Genomic DNA, 22973 nt, shown 5'->3' with positions numbered 1-22973 from the left:
AGAATGAACATCGAAATGGAGCACATATCGATTAAAACCTTTTGGAACAATTCATTTTAAAATAAAATTAAAGTATAGTAGATAGGAGAGAAGAGAAGAGAAGAGAGGAGAAAGAGAGAGAAAGAGAGGAGTATTCATGCAATCGCTAATTCATGTCCGTTAGTATGCCTCTAATTAACATGACCTATTAAACACTATCACAAGCGTGGAAAATACCATGTGACATAGTCTGCTACATCATCTCGGTTATTTGATTATTATCATATATTTAAATTATTATTTAAACAACTAATCCTTCACAAATTGGCTGAACGTTTGGGAAATATTATATTATTAATTTCGTTTCATCTGTATGTATTTTGTAATTAATATATATTAATATATCTGCTCAATATGTTTAGATACTATCCTGAAAATTTTATAATAAAATAGGGAAGGAAATCATATTTGTAAAGTTTTGGAAAATGAAAAATCTGAACAAGAAAATCCTGTGTTAAAGCCAATACTCGTGGCTAATTTATTTAAAGGCTCATCTGCGAGAATCAGAATCGACCTCGTAGGAGTAGAATTTCTTCTATTCGGGCTGCTGTTGGGAATAATGTAAGTAATGAGAGAAAGAGAACAATAAGAAAAAGATAGACTGCACTGCAGAAGACTCAATAATGTACTTTCTGGTTTAGAGCTTATTTTTCTCAGCGTGGCATTGTATCTAATATAGCTATACTGATTTAATAATAATGGGTACATTATCATTCACCAGCCTAACGGCTATAAATCTCCTACTTGCTTTCTTATTTGATTACATTTATTTCTGCGCTCTTAATAAATTTCCATTCACTTGTTACTTCAGTATTGTATATGCTTCTCCCGTTTAGTTTATTTTAATTTTTCTCGATTTAATCTTTAGTGCAGCATCCAGCTTGAATTAAGCAAGCTCGTGAATAGGAGATACGCAAGTCTGTTTATCTGTATTTAATATCAATATATTAAGGTCCCACATACATCGTTGAAACTCCATATGTAATGTTCACATTTGCGGTATGTATTTAATTCGACAATTTCGCAGGTCGTCCTACAAATTAGCTAAATTAATGTCATCACATATCGAGTTACTCTTGACTCTGTGCTCGCTACCTCAAATATCCTTAAGGGATTTATTATACAGAAACGGGGAAACCATTCGTCTATCCTTCTCTCTGTACCGTACCGCGTTATCATTTTCCCATCCTAAATCATATTTGAGCCGACATTGAATCTTGCTACCGTAATGCTTATCCATCAAACCGCCACTATCTTGCGTTCTATCAAATTCTATGAAAAGATATCTTTGGTAGACTATGTTCTCGCGTTCCACTGACATTTCTTCCAGGACTGAAGAATAAAAAAGAGAGAAATCAATGAGCGAGAGAAAAAGAAGAGTAAAAAAGAGATCATAAGGGAAAGATGATGCGAATGAGAATAAGGAAGAACGACATAGCGATTGAGAAAAGCATTGTAGTGGCCAGACGAAGATCTTCGCGAAGTAGAAGAGCCAGGGGTATGGCGATTTATTTTTAACATGGCTTATCTGGCCGGAGACGAGCAACTAAACAACGCACGGGGAGAGAAGAGGGCTGATTTAAAAGCCTCAGTGACTCTCAGTTCGCATTTCACGCCCGGAAACTGAACAAGAATTAGGATGAGAGTGTTTTCAACAATTTCCTGCAATTCTAGCTTTAGAGCTACAAGACGTCTTCACGTGTAATTATCTTATAAAAAATATGCGTTATAGCTATTATATTACATACAATTATTTACATCATATTTTTTGCGCTTCTAATTATTATCGCAAATTGCGACGAGTTAGAAGCGAGTTTACTCGTTTAAAATTTAACGATGCCTCGACTGCTAAAAATAATATTGACACACGGTAGCTAATAGCGCGTTAATATCGCTATAACATTTTAATTCGACAGCTGATGCGTGCTCGGATCGAATTTCTGTTTTAGTTTTTACTTTGGACTATACATACGATCATCAGAAAATGCCTTGAAATCTCGCTCGGGTGATAAAATTTGAAAAAAAAATATTCGGAACATTTCTTTCTATATTAATCTTCAAAAACAGGACAATGTCGTAATATTTTTTTAAATGAATATTTACATCAAGTGTGAATTGAATTTAAATTTCATGCGCGAATTCAAGCATCAATAATAATTGTATAATTTAAACGTTCCAACAATTTTGTTTTGAAAGGCGAATTAACACGATGTACAACAATTTTCGATTTTAACATATTCGATCATTTTTATAAATACATATTTTTATTTCACTAATTTTATTTCTAATAAATTCTTTTATATAACTCTGCATAATATACGAGAGATGAAAATGAAAATTATTATTTTTTTTTAATATATATTAATTTTTGAATATATATATATATATATAATATATATATATATATATATAATAATCATCTTTGATGCTAATAAACTTCAACGCGCAAGTTTGGCATTGTACAAACAAGAATATGAATTACCTATGTTTAATTCTGCGCGCGAATATACATTTGTTTACAATTAAGCGGCTTAGTTTCAGTTTATGGTACTCACTGCTTGTGTAAAGTTAACATGATTAATAGATTGCTGCATTTCCCGTAACATGCATCAAATTTGATCAATATTCCCAATATTGTCAATAAAACGAATATGGATGATGAAGTAAGCTCTATCGTAAACCTTAATTGTGATTGTCACAACGCGCAGTCGACAAACAATCGAAATCTCGTTTCCTGAATTCCTACCCGACCTGATTCGACAGTGACAAATTTGGTACGATTCCGATAACTTTTGCGTCGCGATTTAATGATTGTTTTTTCGCTATTTTACGAAGAAAGAAAAAGTGTTCATGTCGCGACAATCTTCATTCTTTTATGAATAAATCTATGTTACAGTATAATGGAGAACCCTCGTAAAATATTCGACTAGAAATTAAACTAAAGAAATTAAACTAAAGTAAAATTAAAACTTCAACTTCTCATTCCATTTTCGTCATCAAAAATATCTCCGATAATTATTTTCGCGCTATAACGTCAAAGTTATAATAGTCTTTACACAAATATTTGGATTATATATTTTAACTTTTGCGCTTGTTTTGATGTGAAGAGATTTTACGCGTGTATAAGAGGTCGAGGTTCCTCCATGAGCAATATTAATTGAAAGTTATAACGCGATAATTAAGTCGAGAAGTTTGGCAACTTTAAATAACTTCGCGGTAGGCTAAAGGAATTTCTCCAACAGAGAGGGACCCCAATAATTAAGACACCTTTTATCAGAATAATCAAAAATGTTTAATAAATATTCGAAATAAAAGAGATATTAATAATTATTGTGGCTTAAAATCGTGTAATTTATAAAATATAATAACTAATTCAGAAATATAATTCGATTTTTAGCAACCTATTTCTTTTTAAAGCTCTATCATTCACATGATTCGACGATATAGTATTTATATTTATTTAGTTATTATGCAGGAAGAGATATAGCTGACGTATTAAAAAATTTTCCAATTAGATGATGATAATTCGATTGTAGTTATCGAAAATGGGTTTACAGTAGTAACATTTGAAAAATTATGGATCGTTTAACACATAACATCGTTCCGCTTGACAACTGAAGCAACATCTTTTTTATTCTACTGTTCGCTTGCTCTTTTTGGAATCTCTTTACAAACAGGATTTTTGGTAAATCCGTTTGACGGCATCGTGTGTGGAAGAGTTTCCCGGTCCATTATCGACGAATTTCACGCCTCGTCGATCTTACTGTCGCGTGCCCGTCGACGAGGAACATTTTTCGGTTTCCTTTTAACGATCCGATGCACCTGAAGCCTCTTAGTTTATTTCCTTTATCAGATTTCCTAGCTCGCTTCTTCCCGTTGAGAAAGCCGAGCCGTATTTGATTCCCTGTTGACGATGAGATCTTAACCATCATCTCTTCTTGTTATCTTCGAGAATTGCATTCAAGTCTCTTATTTTTAAACAATTTTCTCTTTACCTTTCATAACTTTCATCAAGTTGAATGTGACATGTGGCGACTTTAATTTACGAAAACGAGATTTCTTCGTTTATATAATCCTACCACATGGTTGTGAGTCGGAAACCAATATCGCAAAATACCGACTGGTAGAGCTAACTCGCAGGTATTGTTGTCCTACGTCCCATTCTCCAAGTATAGACAGTCCAACAATTGCATACATTTATTCTATATTTAAAGCTTCTATTTTGGGAATTCAAAGTCCAACCGAGTATTAAAATGTGCAAAAATAATGAAAGCATACTCTTTGTTTAGATATTAAAAATAGATTCCTTTTTTTACTTTATTACATCTCGCGTTTCTCGTTTCACGTTATATTATTTTTTAATATCTTTTAAAATATAGGAAGCTATGTGTACAAGTTTATATAATATCATATTAGAGATATTAATGTATCATACGAGATATTAATACAAAACAGTAAATGCGAACGTATGTTTCATACGGACTAAATTTCAGGTTCATTGGATAATTGTGCGAAATTGCTTCCGTTATGTCGATTATTCCGACGAGCAAAAAGATAAACGCAAATCTCTATATAACCGCAGCTGCGATCGAGTGATGTTCTATGGAAAAAAATAGAGCTGCATCGAAGAGAGTGCTTATCTCATTGTAGAACCCATTAATCGTCGCAGATCCGCAAACGGATGAAGAGAGGTACTCGAGTACGTTTCTCTGGTTGCAAGATTGGTCATAAAAAGAAATCAAGTGGGAATTGAGACACGCAATTTACGTAAACGAGAGAGCCGCATATGGCTCTGAAATGATACTGAGAAAGTTCCACTTGCGACGCGAACATTTCGTTCTTAAAATTGAGATATCATTCACAGCATGATTCACTACTCGAGATTTAAAGATTTGCAAAGGGAATGAATCGCGCGCGCGAGGCACGGCGTGAGTTTAATCCGAAAAGATTATTGATTATACTCCAAAATACACACGCGAGATTGCTCTCTGAAAAGCAGAAATATACGCCCGTTGAAAGAGATACCCGGCATTAAAAAATATGCAAATGCGATGATTCTTAAAAGACTGAGGTGAGATTTCAAAAGTTTTCTCGCTCTCTCTATAATTGAGACGTTGAATTCCAGGCATTCCCAGACGAATAGGTAGATGGGCAGAATGAACTCTTCTCGCTGGTTTCGATATTCCATGGAATTTTCCGACTCTGATCTATGCTGGAGAACATTTTACGTAATTGCTGACTCTGTTAATTTCGTAGACAGTTGAGCAATATGATCGATGAGCACGGTGAAAGAAAACTCATGAATTTCACTATGGAGAATATTATCGAGAAACGATTTTAATATTCGGTTTAGTAATATTGTTTCGCCACAAATTTCATTAATCGATATCAAGTTGATTGGACCTCCAATAGCATAGTCAAAATGATTTCAATAGCTCCTTCTTTAACATCGTGATGACAATGTTTTCTAATTGTTTCGATAAGTTTTTATATCACCGTAAATTAAAATTATCTAATTGAGTTGTATATCACCGTAAATTAAAATTATCTAATTGAACGTAGATACAGACATACTCGTTTACTTTCTCTCTCTTTTTGTCTACTTCATATTATATTACTTTCTATTTTCTCATTTCTCTTAGCTTGGCCATTTTTATCAAATCTCGCATCGTTCTGGAGGGAAGATTTAATTTTTTACTCGTATAAGCAATATCGCACAAAGATACGTTTAAATTAGATATTTCTTTCTCTTCTGATCTCAGATAAAAATGGCTAACTGCGTCTTTACTCGAGTTCGGAGACTAGGATAAGTTCGAGAAGTCTATGTGCTTCTACAACTTCATAGATTTCATAAGTAGATTACATACCCTATTTGCGATATCCCGCGATCAATAGACAGAGTAAACATGACCTCGCGGCAAGATCGGAAAATTCAAACTATAATCTATCTGTTGAAGACAATAGGAGTTCTGTCGTACTTCCACTTTTTTCCTTGGTGTAAATTTATCGGATTCGTTGATGCGCACTGGGTAGAATACGCGATAATTTATTGACATCCGGCCTCGCTGCTAGTCTGATGTAAAAACATTATTGCACCTATAATTGGTTTCGTGTTCAGTGATTTTATTTATAGATAAACTGGCGTGTACACGTTCCAATATTTATACGTGCACTTTAACGAAAGCCAGGCGAGGGTTTAAAAATATGTAAGTAGATTAAAATGCATTGATAATGATATTATGCCTTAGTCACGCCCTTGTTAATGCTTCCTTAATGGACATCATTCCCGCAGAAATCCAATTTATAGTTGCATACAAATTAAAGGCGATATTAATGTTCGTGTCACGCAAATTTCATACTAATACTTCTTTGTTTTCTAATCGCGCTTTATAATTCCGTATTAAAATATTGATCAAACTGTATTATTTCATTTTCACAATATCGTAAGTATCTTTATCAATATACAATTTATTTTAATATTAATATTAATATTGTAAAAAAATATACAAAATATTATGAGATATATGAAAGATAATATAAAGCCTCGAAAATTTTTTGCAAAAGCTTGAATTGAAAAATATATTGAAATATAGTAATAAGATAGAAATAAAATTAAAAGGAAAAGTTAAAAAAAAATAAAAAGCTTGCAGACATGCAAAATACATATTGTAATGTCTGCGTTCGTTATTTGTTACATTAAAACAAATAAACAACCGCTCGATTTTGATAAATATCTCTTCGTTCATTCATACATTCGCATGTATCTCGTACATGCAAATATTAAATTTTGCGCCTATAGTATCCGTGTGTGGCGCGTAATAGAAATCGTTTTTCGCTAATTCGTATGCGAAACTCGCCTGCAAGTGCGTTTGCCATGCGGACTGCCGATTTGCATACAACGGATATTCGCTCGTGCTGTTCGAGGCGCCGAATTTGCAAACCTCTCCACGTGCCAAACTTGAGATCCGAAAGGAGCTTTTTGCACTGTCAATTCCACAGGTATCTACCCTGTCGTGGGTACGCGGCGTTTCAATATACGGAGCGTCGTTCAACGATCGATACTTAGGGGGGAGACAAATGGAACATGGATGAACACGCAAGCCCGCGTGGAGAAAAGCTACTCCGCTCGTGAGAACACGAAGAAATCAGTATTCAGAGGCATTTACGACGAGGAATTTCAGTGTCGAGATTGCGGGATACACAAGTACGCGTTTATCCCTCCAAATTCTTTGAATCGTCCAAGTGTCAACGTGTTCGCGCGATGCCTGATCAGGTCTCAATTTTCAGAGGATACCCTAAAGATACAAGAGTATGCTTTAAGTCTCTTGTAAAATTGACAAAACATATTTCTTCAATCGTTGTCTCCCCTTCGATCTCCTGCCAAATCTCATTCGATGCGAGCAGGATTCACCCGTAGATATGCTCTAGAATCATTATCACTATCATCCGTGTCAATCATTGCAGTAACAGCGACAAGAAGATATAAATATCAAAGTTCAAGAGGAGATCGCGTCGGAGCGAGGATAAAGCACCGTTAAGGGATCATACTGGACACCTTCCCACGAGAACAGCCACGGTGAATAAAGGCGAAAGGGGACAAATGGCGGATAGTGGAAGCTCCAGGCACATCTATCGAGTCAATATGCATGGAGACTACTAGATGAACAATGAATCCTAAATATCTTCTCCTCGACATTGATCTCTAGCCTTCCTTTTTCCTATATTCTCCGATGTTCTCCACTGACAATATCGCGATCTATCTGTTTTCTGTTGACAAAATTGAGACAAATTGTTTCTTCGAGTAGATGATTCGATCTGTGTAATGAGAATTTCAAGAAAAATGAACGCACCACGTTTAGCAAAATATCATTCCGAGCTTTTTAAAATAACCGATTATAAATAAGAATAAAAGCGAGGGGTGGTATTTAATAGAGAATTATGAGGGACACAATATATCACAAGACGGCTAAAAATATGAACTCCTACTTCTCTTTCGCGTTAAATGCTTAAACGTGATTAATAGGAGACAAATATATTTTTGATGATTCAGAGATTATCTCTTTCATAATTGTGATAAACAAGGATACTTTCTGACAGCTTTTCCATTAAAACCATCTCTTCCCTTCTATCGCGACCCATTAAATTTTGGTTAAAAGAGCGGTAAACGTTAATGTCAAACTATTTTTGGCACAAGGTTCAGATAACGTCTACGTTTATTCAGATGTAAAAGCACCGACATTTCACTTTTGCATTAGATTTTACCATATGCGGTTTCTCCTCGCTCAACAAAGAGAACTTCTGAGCGAATAAACTCGCGGATTTCTCGCTATTTTGTAAGACTTGTGCATGTGTATTTTTTGCAATATTTTGTGATTAATATTTATTAATGTATCTATCTCGAATTTGTAAAATTCTCGTTATGATTCACGAACATGTACTGAGTTTTTTCGCAGCGCGTGGAAAAATCGGGGATTATCGATAAAACAACCATATGATTAAATATAGTGTGTACACAATGACGAAAGACCCCTTTTGTTACGTTAGCTATGTTAGCCGCGAAATGGAATCGGGAACAGAGTGATGAAAGATAACGAATCGGCCAATATCGTTCCAGTAACATACTTGCTCCGTCACTATTTCAACGATTTTATCTTGTGTACGCGCGCTACATATCTTTCTCTTTATCTCTAATTAAAAAACTTTTTCAGCTAGCAGCATGTTTTTTTGATATCACGATTCTAATGTAGATTTCGCAATAAGCAATTCCATTCTAATGTAGATTTCGAGAGCAGTTTTAAATTCCACTGAAATTCCACAATTCGCTGCAAATTTTTTTTTCCACACTCGCGACACAATAATATAACAGCGATTTAATTTCTACCGTTTCATTATTCTTGTACATAATTTTCACGAGAGAAAAATTCAACGCACTTTATATAATTGATTTGGTGGCCTTGAATTTGGCATCCTTTTTTTTATCTTTTTTTTTAAAATAAGAAGATAAGTCTGCAGACAATTTATATATGCGTGCGCAGAAGACTCACGATATTTCTGTAATAGCAAGGTATTTCGGTACCTCGTTTCGTGGATATGATGGTCGGCATCGATGTGAGCTGCGACGGGATGCCAACTCTATCAGTGGCAGTGATAGCCCACAACCGAGTCTCGTTCCTCTTCGTGGATCTCGTCGTCGTCGTCGTCGTCTTCGGGACGAGCCACTAACCTGGTAGTCATCTCCACTGCGACGACGGCCAGTCCGTCATCGTCCAGCAACCGATGTATGGATGATCTAAAGACACACAATAGAACGTTCCTTTTTTTCTCTAAACATATGTAAGCGTATTTATTGATCGATATTGTAATGAACTACTTAATGTAAAACACAAATCGTAGTTATTTTTAGGTCTGACGACTACCATTCCGCTTTTTGGAAATGCCAGAACAGTAATTCCTGTAATATTCATGTAAAAATGGACAATGTGATTGATTGTCTATATCTACCCTCATACGTCCGACATGATTGAACCATTGTCTGCCTACGGTCAGAAATTGGTGGATGGACGTAAAACCCGCGAATGTTACATCGATTGTTTTATAAACGATTTCGTACAGTGATATTTCGCATTGAATAATTCACTCGAATTCAATTGCATATTTTCTATGAAATAAAAATAATTACTTTTTTACAAGCTCGAATAGTTTTTCGTAGCAGCACTTGTGCGCGAAGGAACTTAGCGTCACTGAAAAGTTCTCTGCGACAGATAAGAAGCAGTTTTCTTTAATTATAAAGATGATTTGCTTACGCGAGATTTTATCTACTTAGTAAACATAAAGTAGGTTACTACTCATTTTATTCTACGAAACTTTAAGTTCGACATCTACAATAGCGTTGTCGTGAGCTAACGTGAAAAGGTTTTTTACCGCGACCGAGAACAAAAGTTTCATCAGTGCTTGAAGCGTTAAACCCTGTAATGACAATTTCTTGTTCGCTTATGAAGTTAGAATCAACTTTTTACTACGAGCAGAGTTAAAATGGCCGTTCACAATATGCTCGGCTCGTATCATAATTTTGAATTTTTTTTACAGGGGGAAAAAGAAAGAGAAATAGGAAATATTTGTTGCACCTAGAGATTGATATGTCTAAATGTTTTCTTTTGCTCAATAAAAATAATTGTCAGTATTTTAAGTTAAAAATTAAAATTAATATTTTTCAGGACGATAATGTTCTCCTGTCACAACATATACGCACACATATAGAAAATATATTACATGAATATTAATAAACTTATTACATGTAAATTATCATGAAATAAAAAAATTATTTTTGTAAAATTGACGCCATTTTTTATAATTTGTTTTTTTAAATAATTCGAAATTATTGAAACGCATATGCTTTGTTAGAAAGTGTGGCTGAAAAATCGTTATAAATTCATAAGTGTGCACCTGCAAGCAGCGAGCAATATTTTCTATTAATAGAAATATCGTGAATTAATAATTGACCGAGATTACACGTTCACAGATATAACTTAGCGTCGCACACATGTTGCTGTAACAAAGTTTAATCAAAGTTACGGAACGAACATACTATTGTCTGTTATTACAGTTATTACACAGTACAATTGTTAAATGGTTATCTCTGAGTACGCTTACGAAGCTATAACATCGGTTTAGGAAAACGGTTCTGCCAAAAGACATTATATTCGGTCTGTGTTCTTTGTATGGCTCCACGTATATCATATTTTACACTCGATATAAAATATTACAATTTTTATACACGCTATGTTAATTATAAACTTTTTGTATAAAATGTTTTGTATAAATTGGAAAACGTTATAAATTGCAATTTATATAAAATGCAATATAAAATATAATAATAAAATATAGTATTGGATTGTTCTATTTTTCATAAATGTTGGATATGCTATTGCTCGTCGATATGATTAAAGCGTTATATACGTATACTTTTTTTCCTTATTCAAAACATCAATGATTATAAAGATTTAATTCAGTGAAATAGGCACGATGGCTTACATAAGCTTGAATATACGAAGCACGGCAGAAATGGCATCGAAAATGTTCGTGTCGCGGCAGAAATTGCATTCCTCTCCCGCTTTTCCGATCCACGATCTTCCGCGGCCATTTCAATTTCGCGGGTATTCCCCGCTCCGGGAGATACGATCGATTGACGTGTCATAGAAAAATAGCAGCATGCGATTCACAAATTTTCCCATGTGTGCATTCGACATTTCGCGATCCGTGCAGACAAGTTATGTCGGATAAACGTTCCATTTATGTTGGATTAACGTTCGCTCATCATTTCACGAACGAAAATGACACCCCAGATATCACATGTCTCTAAAGGACATCTAAAAATCGACTTGAAGAGAAGACAGACGTGCTGTCTGGAACGTTAAAGAGCTAACATCTTGGAATAAAATGAATCTAGGTGATATGTAATCTTCGCGTTCAGTGATTCTCGTTGAAATATTGATTTTCAACTGCAACGTTTTTATATTTGAGTGACAGCTATTGAGCTTATATAATTAAATAATTACAATGAATAATTAAAATTTTTATTGCCCACGTGTGTTAACAGATTGAAAAAAGCAACATCAACTCTCTGTTGTATGTTAGTCTTCGTACGAGATTCTTTATTTTCCATAATATCGCTGCAACGATCGCTACACGAAAATGTATGTAAACTACGTGATATGCATACGCGTACATACATATACCAGCAGAGTTTAATAAAACAGATGCATAACTTCGTAGATATTACGAATTGATATTTGAATGTATATTCACATGTTCGCAGTGAGAAGGAAATGACGATGATGCAATTATGGCAATGTTACAAATTTTAAAATCCGATTATGACTTCGTTGGCGATAAAGCGTGATAAAAAAAGCGATACGAAACCTGGATACTGTCGCATAAAACTCTTCATATAAAAATCTCCTTTCAATCGTGTGCCGATGATGATCTTAAAAAGCGTTTCATCCGATAAGTGAATTTTTTCGCAATCATTCCATTTGACGATAAACTGTAAAAGATTGGAAAGGAAAAGAGGAAATGAAGTAAATAAATTACTTGGTGAATTTTATGACAAATTTAGAATCAATTTCTTTAAATTTAATCGAGGAATAAAACTATCAAGGCTTGATTATTCGAAATCTTTCAACTTTTAAAAGTTAATTTTGCAGTTTAAATGTTCAAACTCTGTTACAATATCATTTTTTCTATCGTTATCTTCTATAAAAAAATATTCTGAAAATATCAGAATATTCTTTATTATTTTAATATCGTATAATCGTGCGCACGAGCGTATATGTATTATATTTTTTAATCTTATTGCTTATTATTCTCTTTCCTTTCTTTGTCGTAATGATATTGATGAATTTTAGGTATATTTCATATTGAGTCAATTGCCAATAAAGGGTGTTATTATACCCGAGGCACCTTCTCTTAATAAATTTTACAGAGGATATCAAGAAATTTATATAAGGTGGCGTAAGAGGTTTCGAGAGGATGGTCCCACTAAATGACTATCATCTGTCTTCCCGGAGAGTAAATCACTATATCATTTTCTCTTAGATGATGGTACGATCAATGTTATTAGATTAAATTATATAAATACTAAATATTAATTATTATCAGCTTGTTTCGAAATTATTAGAATAATTATATATTTACATTATATACACCTAAATGATTCTAACTGACGAAATAAAATTTTATGAAACGCAGAGATACATGTCAATTATCTTGGCATGAATAATAAAAGAGAAAGAGCTAAATTCATATTTCGTCAGTACAGATGATGTCCATGTTAAAACTTTTTAACCAATAAATTACTTGCCAGCTTCAATAAATTCCAATAATCTTTTCAATGAATTTTTTAAAAGTAATCCGCGATATCTATTTACTTTGGATAAGCGTTAAAAAGGTTTATTTGGCAAAAGATATATAAAATCGTAGGGATAAATAACATAAAACGTGAGCTAGCTATTAATCCCGATCTTTTTCGTTGTACACATAGATTGAAAAAAATATTACGTTTGTTAATGTTTTCAGTTGTCTTTACATGTATAATGAAAGATAAAAACATTTATTTTAAAATGTCCTAATGACTTTGGAATATGAGCTTATTGCATGATTATAAGATAAAAATGAACCGAGGGTAGATTGAAAGAAAAATCTTGAGAATTGTAGCAGAATAGAATTGTGCGCAACATATTATAGTATTTATTGTAAAAGAATCTTTTATTCTGAAAAATTGAGATCTCTTCGAACATGGAAAATTTCATATTTCACCATTATCGGAGAGTTACTAGTATCTATTTTTCTCATTTTTTATTTTACGTGATAACATTTATTTACTAAACAAGAAGTCTTTGATATGATAATGTGAAACTTAAAGTATAGTAATGCTCATAAATAATGCTCGTAAATAATATCTTAGTATTTGAAAATAAATTTATAGACAAGGAATATTCTACGTAATCATAAATTATTTATTTTTTCACCAGAAAATATGCTAATTTAATTCCTGTAGCGAAGGCAAATTTTAAATAACATTTATTATGCAAATAATTATCAGATACTTTGCAGCTACGTTTACGTCTAAATTTTCAACTTGATTAACGTTGAAACATACCTTTTGCTATTCCTCACGATGCTATTTCTCCGCCAGATTGTCGCATCGTTCGACGATATCTCTCGAACCCGATTCGCACAGATGGCCTTGCACGCAAGCACCTGACACGAAAGGCGAACAACTCGAACGATTCGAAGAGACACTCAGTCGCGGGTATCACCGCACGAAAGATACCTTTGAGTTCCCCGTGTTTTTCTTTTCTTCTCTTCTCTTTCGATCGAACACACACGCGCGCACACGCGACCACCCGGCGTCGTCCTTCAGGAAACGGTACCGTACCAGGGGCACAGGGTTGTACCACCCTCGGTACCGGGTCTTTTCGAGGCTCTACTGCCGGAAATCTCTTTCCACGTTGTTGGGGTCACATACATGCCACAAAAAATATCGGGGATCGATGCCGACTCGAAATTACCTCCTGCGACGACATCAGCGAAGGGCACGTGTCTTCTCTCGAGTCGTGCCTCGCCGGGGACACTTATGCTCCGCGGATGACATAGTCAGCGCTTTCGCAATAACTTTCTTCGCCGAGAACGGAATCTCTCGTATAATGCGTAAACTTAAACGGAAGTACGTCGCGTTTAGCTCGACCTGACGCATGCCGGGATTTCCTGCTGGAGACGATTAAGTCAACCGATTCGAGCCTCGTCGATCCCGCCGTCCTCGCGGGTATCCGTATCCCCGCAATCCCTCGTCATGTCCAGCCCAGTTCCTCCTCGACCTCAGGACGCTCTTCTTCTGGCTCTTCGTCGAATTCGCCGGACCCGCGTTACCAGAATCATGCTTCCATTCTTCGCGTGTTTGTCAGTCTCCGTTGATTATTTTCCTTCCACGTACACTCGACATGCGACTTGATCGAGTCCGAAAATCAGCTCCTGCACGCATCCTTTGTCGGGGAGAGATACGTGTCCCTCATGCTATCTGTGCCAGTTAACTTCGAGTCTTTGAGTGCTTGCAGCGAAATATCAATACTCTCGGTAACGGAACGAGCCAAACTGGAGGAGGTAGAACCGGAGCTGAAAGCAGAATCTCGCCGTTTGATCGCACTCAATACTTGTCACTTCGAAATCACTTTATGGTTCACGCCTTGCTTGCCGAACACTCCATTTTCACGCAATATTTTTTCACCGCCCTTGTTTGCAGAGCAACAGGAAGAAAACGAGAGAAAAGATCACAATAATCTATTTTTTTTATCGAAAAATTCCCTCTTCCATCGCTTTTTCGAGTGACATATAATTGCTGAAAAAAGAAAAAGAAAATCTTTGAGCAATTAAAACGCGACTCGCGGAAAGACTCGAGGAAAGAAAGGCGAAGCGAGAAAATAAGCAACACACACGTCGAGAAGGAAGAAATAAAGAAGGAAAGAAAAAAGAGATAAGGACGTGCATATCGATCTTTTCGTTTCGAAGAATGTTTCATTATTCGACAGCATTGAGGAGAGTACTCTGAGGAATTTCGCCCATTATAGACCGGAAATTTCTAATAAATTCTCTAGTTTCCTTCTCTTTATTGCAGCAAACTCTCGGCAAACGAGCCACGGCCCATGAATTACTGATGCGTTTGCATATCGACGTGCGCGAAACGCCGAAACGAAACGTGTATTTTTGGAAGCGCCCGTCGTTATGCGGGGCATTGCGTGCAGAACCTCCGCTCCGTACAATGGAATACTTAAGCGAGTGTGAGTCACCTAGCATAGCACATCGTAGAAATACCTCGTGGCTATTCAGATCCCTCCTATGCTTCCTTTCGATGCTATATATCTTTAATTATATCCCGCACTTTCATACGAGATACACACTTGACATTTATGTAGATGGTTCAATTGTCCATAAGATAAACATTTCTCTCGGTAAATAACTGGTAAAGCTAAGTGCTGGATTATGACAGCAATTGATATTCCCTCTTATATCTCTGTAATGTGCACGTTCTGTAGGATAAAGATGCGACAATCAAGAATGTATGCTCGCTTGAAGATTAAATCTTGCCTCCACGCATAGAACTCGCGACATATAGCGGCGAAATTAGAGTCGACTGGTGTTTTTCGCGCAAAACGGAAATACGCGGACACTTGCGGTGTGAAAATTAACACGTTTCGTGACGTCAGGCCGCAGAAAATCTGGGAAAGGCAACTGTCACGATTTCTGCATAACGAACAGCTGGCGAGAGCTTTCTATCAATTCTGGCTGTCGGCTATTGGAAATAAACGTATATTCCCGCGTATTTCGGCGGATGTGAAAATAGGGGGTGTCAAAAGTGTGAAAGATCGGCGGATGTGTGAAGGCGTGAACACCCGGGATTGAATTGTTTTACAATGCAGCCATTTGTACGTATTATCGCGGCGTGTACGGATCTGCGAGATACGTATCCACGCATATATATATCGACGCGAATAGAGTAAAACGATGGAGAAAATGAAATATTATGCACGTTAGAGGAGAATACGAACGATTTTTTTTCACTCTCAAAGAGATCCGCGTAATCTCGATTTTTGCAATTTTTCTCAATGATTTTCTTATAGAAACGCGAAAGAAGAAACGACAAAATTGTTTAAAGTTATTCTCAAGATCTCGTTATGGTTAAAGAAGAAAGAAATTTAGTTGATAATATTTCCATGCTTTTCTCTTATTTTCTACTTTATCTCGATATATTATAATTTATGATTGATATCATTATATAAATCCTGTAATTTTTAAATCAATGCAATTCTCTTTTCTCTTTTCTTCCTTATATTTTCACCTTCAGTTACCATTATTGTTTTGCAGATTGTTTCGTGGGAAATGTTCGTGCGATTCTTTCCTCTAGATCACGCGAAGAAAACGGGAGTCTGATCTTCTCTTTTCTCTCTATTCTTTACCACCTTGATTTCGTTTCGATGATGCTCGCAAATTTCACGATTCGCACAAGAAGCTTTTCTCTTCCATTTCAATTTCTTTTTAACGAAACAGGATTATTCACGTTGCACCTCATAAGATATTTGCACCTCGTTCCATATCTGGGAGAAAACACAGACTATTACAACCTAAGTTTTCGCTCCGAGGTACTCCGATCTTTCAGATATTATTGATGCTCATTCTCTCTCCCTCCCTCTCTCTCTCTCTCTCTTTCTCTCTGTCTCCATCTTCTATCAAATATTATCTCTCTTTTCCATCCCGCTTTTTCGCGCGCGTTCCCTTTGAAATCCCGCTCTAAATATTAATCACTAGCAATCTTCCTGACTTTTCTCACAACCCCTTTATCGCTACCCTTTTATCAATTTATGCCCCTCGCCTCGCTATTTCGTACACTCGTATCGCGGCAATCCACGAAAATTACCTCCGCGTTCGCTCTTACCCCCTTTTCTTTCGCGATTATCACCATCCCCTCCGCCATATCGCCCACCACCGATTTTATTCGCCAGCGGACGAGCCTGCCATCCTCGCGGCGAGCGAGGCCGAGATGGAGACAGACAGCGGAGGAGAGACGAGGCGAAGCGAAGAGAGAAAGAAACGCGCGCACGCAAACCTACACTTACACGTATGGCAACGAGACAGAGAGCAGGGAAGAGAGAGAGAGAGAGACAGAGAGAGACAGAGAGAGACAGAGAGAAAGAGAGGAAGAAGAGAGCGAGAGAGAGGCGCGTGTGTGCGAGAGAGACAGAGAGACGAGAGAGATCCATTCGCAGGAAGTGTGCTTACGGCACGAAGTCGCGCGCTCCACTGAGCCATCAGCGGGCATGCGTCCGCGTAGTAACCGGTACGGGCTTTCCCTGTCGTTTTTCCAACCCCCGCGCGTCTTGACGGCGCGGCCACCTCTTCCGAGAGCAGCAGCCGCCGCCGCTGCCACCACCATCGCCATCGCCACCACCCCGTACTTCGAACCCGCGGTCCTAGCGCGCGTTCGCCGGAGCGTGCGCGCGCGTTCACCTGCGTGCGGGATGCAACAGATGCACCGGACGCGAGTCCCCCGACCCGGGGGTGCGGTGCATGTATGCTGCACGCTGCACGGTTACGGAACGGTCGAGCCCGTTACACAATCGAACGTAACGACGAATAAAAAAAAAATGAAGAGAGAGTGTGTGTGTGTGAGACAGAGAGAGAGAGAGAGAGAGGGAGGGGGGAGAAAGAGAGAGAGAGAGAGAGAGGAGGACATCGATTTATCGTATAGCGGGTTATCTTTAGAAGATAGCGAACCGCGTCAGAGTCGCTGCCTCCTCGTTCATACTCTTGTTGTATCAGAAATTGACTTTTGTCTTCCCTCTGTCCTCTCTCTCTCTCTCTCTTTTTTCTTTCTTTCTTTCTAGCACATGGTTAAATGGATAGATGATTGTTTTATTATTTAGATGTTAGACAAATGTTTTCTGATATTTAATATTATTATGATATATTCATAAATTGTTATATGAAGTTTGCTAGAGGGTACATTAATATATATATATATATATATATATATATATATATATGTATGTATATATAAGTCTCGTTATGTATTTATGAAATATTATTTACTCTATAATGATTTCCGAATAACGAAAACGTTATCGACAATCATTTAATAAATAATAAAGCACAATGTTATTTAAGGCAATAAATTGGATATATAATTACACGTTATGATAAATCATATTTACAAAAACGATCTCAGCCTTATTATTCCGCATAATGCAAATATCTTTTTACGTATGAAAAGCAGAAGTAATTAAAAAAACGATTTATGTATGAAAGATGAGAAATTTTTAATATTACATATATTTACTGATTCGGAACAATATCTCACTGATGCAAATATCTTGAAAGATTTTTTGCTCATTAAAATAACGATGATACGAGATGCAATAATTATAATATGATAAAATAGAACAATGTAATGCATTAATTATAATTATAAAGATATAATGTAATAATTACAAAGATTATAATCTACAGCTTTAATGTAATTTGTGTTTTTATCTATTTATCTATCTATCCATGTATATGTATATATATATATATATATTTGCTTATATTTATGCCGGAAATTTATAACTGTTATTAGAAACATTATTTTGTAACATGTAATTATAATGGAAAAGATATATCTCTTGGCTTTATTTTTAAAGGAAGGATTATGTTATAATATATATACATAATATATATATATATATATATATATATATATATATGTATATATATTATAACATAATCCTTCCTTTAAAAATAAAGCCAAGAGATATATCTTTTCCATTATAATTACATGTTACAAAATAATGTTTCTAATAACAGTTATAAATTTCCGGCATAAATATAACCAAATTCAATAATTTTATTCCTAAATATTAAATTAATTTTTTTGCTTTTTAATGTAATAATTATAAAGATTATAATCTACATATATGTGTATAATATAACATAATCCTTCCTTTAAAAATTAAGCCAAGAGATACATCTTTGTTGTTTATAATAAAATTATAAAAAAATGTTCTTTATAACAAAATCTTATTGCACAAAAAGAAACTTCTTTCATTCAATTTCTAACCTAATACTGGAGAAAAATTAAATACATTGATAATCTAGTATTATTTTTTGTATTTTATAATTCGTAAAAATATTAGAAATTTACATGCATATTAAAGGCACAATCTACGTTATCAGAAATATAATTCAATAATTACCAATTGAAAGGTTTTTATATATTCAAAATGTGAAGCACAGGGACGAGGAGAGGAGCCATTTCGTTTATATACTGCGTATTTACATAAACGAATATAGTGCTGTAAACTTCGCTCGTAAAGCTTTCACGTCGAATAAGACCGAGTGCTTTTATACCGCAAACTTAATTTTACGACTGTGCCGAGAGTTATGTATATCGTAAGATACATACCAGTCAATATATGTGTAGATAATCGTTCGCGATGAAATAATATCCGAAGGATAACCTGTACGCTTACATTCAACACGCACGCTGATTTGAATTTGAATCCAGTCATGTCGATCATGTATGCTAGTCAATGCTCTATTATATCTACCATCGATAAAAAATACTAAGACTGAATCGACTTTTGTGATACAAGGTACAGTTGGCAACCTTCCATGTTGATTGTCGGCAACGTCAGAGACAATTTAAAATCGTGAACAATTTAAAAAGAATTGTATAAAATATGCACAATTTTATAATTTCTGCATAAATTAAATTAAGAAATATAACAATCTAATATAATTTATGTTATCAAAAGTATTATATAATATTTATTTATACAACATTACAGTTATCTCACGTCTGATGCCATAGTGACAGCAATTTCGACACGTGTTGTATCAATCGGAAGAAGGATCCCGTTCACCTATCGGCTATCGGCTGTGGTAAGGAGGTTATGTTTGTCCTTTCGCGTATCAGTGGACGAAGTGGCGTGTTGGATTTTTACGCATCGGCTCGAACTCGAATCGATCATACGGTATCGAATTATACGGTAAATGTCAGAATAGATTATTCTGCTCGCAAGAATGTGATTTTGATGTCTAACGAAATTTCGAGAGATGTTATGTGTGCTTTAGTTTGTGAAGCGACGAGAAATGCTGCTCTAACCTCACTTGCCGCATAGTTGTAATAACTTTCGTAATTGTTGCTTAATAAGATATAAGTATACAATCTTACATAATGCGTTGTTTTAAATTCAATACTTATTAAATATTGATGTAAATTTCATTTCCTTTTTTCAAGGTAATTTTAAAGTTTGCATGTAATAATGTGAAGTAATAAATTTGCTAATTCCATGGAATTCATTTTAGCTCGATTAAAGTCGCATGATTCTGTGAGAATTATGATAAATTATCTATCTATATTAATCTATAATAATTGTTTTTTTGGTGAATTTATGCTTTCATTATTTTTTATAACAGATTTCTGTAGAATGGAGGAATATGCAAGAGAACCGTGTCCCTGGCGAATAGTGGATGACTGTGGCGGTGCCTTCACAATGGGTGTCATAGGTGGAGCGATCTTTCAAAGTATCAAAGGTTTCCGTAATGCACCAAGCGGATGGAAGCAGCGTTTTGCAGGCAGTGTTGTAGCGATCAGACAACGAGCACCCATAATTGCAGGGAATTTTGCAGTATGGGGTGGGATGTTCTCCACAATTGATTGCACGCTGGTCCACTTTAGAGGAGGAAAGGAAGATCCTTATAATTCTATTATCAGCGGGGCTGCAACTGGTGGAATTTTAGCTGCAAGAAATGGGCTGCCAGCAATGGTAGGCAGTGCGATCATTGGTGGAGTGTTATTGGCTCTGATAGAAGGTGTAGGAATTTGTTTTACACGTCTTTCTGCCGAACAATTTAAGCCACCATCACTGGTTGAAGATCCATCGCAATTTACCACACCTTCGCAGGGCTATCCATCATAATGTTCAACCAAATTGTTTAGACTTATTTGAAATTAGAATGAAATGTTCAAGTATAATGCCATATTCTTTCCAGCAATATTTTAAAATATACTTGAGCGTCTCTTTTTGCCAGTGTTAAATTTGTATGCAGCCTGAAGATCTTAGATTTAATATTTTGTTTTCTTACTTGTCATTATATTCCTTTCAATCTTCTAATTAGATTGAGATATCAAACATGATACTTTGTGTAAGAATACATCCTGTAAATACTTATAAAATATAAATAACAAAAGTGAATTCACAAAAATCAGATCTTTATGGTGCATTTTATTATAAATTATAAATTATTACTTTACATTCATATAAAGTATATATACATGTTAAAGTATAATTATAATTAATCTTTTCATAGCATTAATATAGCATTAATAATTTGTAATAAATCTAAACTTAGGAATGTTAAGGGGATGCTAAAAAGTCAAGGTCATCGTCTTCAAGTTCTTCATCATTTAGAGATGGTGCTATGGATAAATCTAATTTTTGTTGTGTTAAATCACTAGAATCCTCTGTTACTGGCTCAACCTTCACACATTTATTTTTTGTTGACACATCTGGCAATATTTCTTGTCCCTGACATTTTGCTCCAAGTAAAGAATTTCTCAAATGTAATCGCTCAACCTACGAGATAATATTTAGAGTGTTTATTTTCTTATGTATCAGGATTACAGATTAAAGTGCAAAATTTTAATTATATATAGATCTAGATATTTAAATTGTTTTTATAAATATACCTGTAAAGCAAGTATTTGTTTCTCAATCTTGGATAATATGTCAGTTAAAAATTGTTTTTGATGCATCAATCGCTCACGATATTGTGCCATTTCAATTGGAGAGAGTCGTGTTCCCTTGTTCTCCATCGTTGCAGATTTTTTTTGCTGATGTTCATATATCACACGTCACTTGGCAGAATGGTCTGTAACTGTTTTGACTTTGACACAGCATGTAATATATACACAATCGTTTAACCATTTTCAATCGGAGCGAACTAGAGTCTCTACATATTTATGGAAATACATCGCAGTATTGTGAGTGAGCAATTGTCTCTGATTGGTGTATTATTTTTAGCTCTACCAATCAGAGAACCAAAATAAATCTCAATAGTAGCGTTTTGCCGAACAAACCGGGATCGAGCTATATTTAATCATAATTAGGCAATGTTTTCGAATTTCTATTATATTTAATAATGTCTCTATTATATAAAATAATATTTGGCAATTTTTATTACATTACAGGTAAAATTACAACATTATTGGAATCAGCTTTAGAAGTAATTACGAAAACATGCAGTCGAAGATTATGTACTCTACTCATCGAGCGACTCTCTCTCCATCGTAAGTAAGCGCCATCTAAAGCATACCTGATAATTTTAGTATTCATGCAACGGTCGATATGTAGATATCTGCATGCATGTATATTGCAAGAGAGTGGGAGAGATGGAGAAATTTATATAATAATATAATAATAATATATCTATATAATAATAATATATACCTTTTCTTATATATATTATACATAAAAATAATATGAAAAATAACACATAATCTCTCTTTTTCTCTCTCTCTCACTCGACCCCCAAATATCTTTATTGATCTAAATTTAGACATAAATATGAATATTGAAGAGAAATTTATATATATAAATTTTTACAAGGTAAGATTTTATAAGCGAAAAATTATTTTGACACATAAATTTTTTTATTTGAGGGATAAACATAAATGAGAAGAGCGCCACAATTAATACAATAATATTTTATTCTTTCTACAGAGATCTACATGATATTACAGGCTAATGACACTTTAATATAATAGGAATGTTTTTAGGTACAGAGCAAATGGACCACCATTTATGTAATTCATATAAATATGTACGATATTATGCTAATTTGTA

At 35.0% G+C, this 22973-nt stretch overlaps 3 protein-coding genes across 5 annotated transcripts in view; 1 reads left to right on the top strand and 2 right to left on the bottom strand.

Annotated features, from left to right (window-relative positions):
- Positions 1-17393, bottom strand: part of LOC105259528 — a 69468-nt gene extending 52075 nt beyond the window's left edge. The window contains exons 1-4 of one of the 2 annotated variants that reach the window (XM_011271512.2): positions 17368-17388; positions 16440-16685; positions 13697-14932; positions 9116-9328 (exon numbers count right to left, since the gene is read on the bottom strand). In XM_011271512.2, the coding sequence (XP_011269814.2) occupies positions 9116-9143 (28 nt within the window). In that variant the 5' untranslated portion in view covers positions 9144-9328; positions 13697-14932; positions 16440-16685; positions 17368-17388. Of the gene's footprint in view, positions 1-9115; positions 9329-13696; positions 14933-16439 lie in introns of both variants that reach the window. The other variant, XM_011271511.3, reaches the window with a different exon arrangement.
- A 2548-nt stretch (positions 17394-19941) lies between these two features.
- LOC105259529 (mitochondrial import inner membrane translocase subunit Tim17-B) lies at positions 19942-21222 on the top strand. Of its 2 annotated transcripts, none has more exons than XM_011271513.3 (2): positions 19942-20114; positions 20545-21222. In XM_011271513.3, exon 2 carries the CDS (start codon positions 20556-20558, stop codon positions 21045-21047), a length of 492 nt encoding a protein of 163 aa, XP_011269815.1. In that variant the 5' UTR covers positions 19942-20114; positions 20545-20555; the 3' UTR covers positions 21048-21222. The 2 variants fall into 2 exon arrangements, with proteins under 2 accessions (XP_011269815.1, XP_025266123.1); XM_025410338.1 differs by having other exon boundaries at positions 19995-20248; positions 20545-21095.
- On the bottom strand, positions 21139-22076 carry LOC105259530 (hypothetical protein). The gene is made up of 2 exons (XM_011271514.3): positions 21818-22076; positions 21139-21704 (listed from the first exon to the last, which is right to left on the bottom strand). Exons 1-2 carry the CDS (start codon positions 21941-21943, stop codon positions 21486-21488), a joined length of 345 nt encoding a protein of 114 aa, XP_011269816.1. The 5' UTR covers positions 21944-22076; the 3' UTR covers positions 21139-21485.
- Positions 22077-22973: the final 897 nt, after the last annotated feature.

This window comes from Camponotus floridanus, unplaced genomic scaffold, assembly GCF_003227725.1.
Source record: "Camponotus floridanus strain SB8 unplaced genomic scaffold, Cflo_v7.5 scaffold31, whole genome shotgun sequence".
Classification (NCBI taxonomy): Eukaryota; Metazoa; Arthropoda; class Insecta; order Hymenoptera; family Formicidae; genus Camponotus; species Camponotus floridanus.
Note: the sequence above shows the minus strand (reverse complement) of the source record. Positions and strands in the feature narration are given on the sequence as shown.

Bases quoted from the DNA above. Each gene is read 5' to 3' on its own strand.
- LOC105259529 (XM_011271513.3), top strand. From the start codon at position 20,556: ATGGAGGAATATGCAAGAGAACCGTGTCCCTGGCGAATAGTGGATGAC.
- LOC105259530 (XM_011271514.3), bottom strand. From the start codon at position 21,943: ATGGAGAACAAGGGAACACGACTCTCTCCAATTGAAATGGCACAATAT. The intron at 21,705-21,817 runs GTATATTTATAA...ATTATCTCGTAG, and splicing joins AACAAATACTTGCTTTACAG to GTTGAGCGATTACATTTGAG.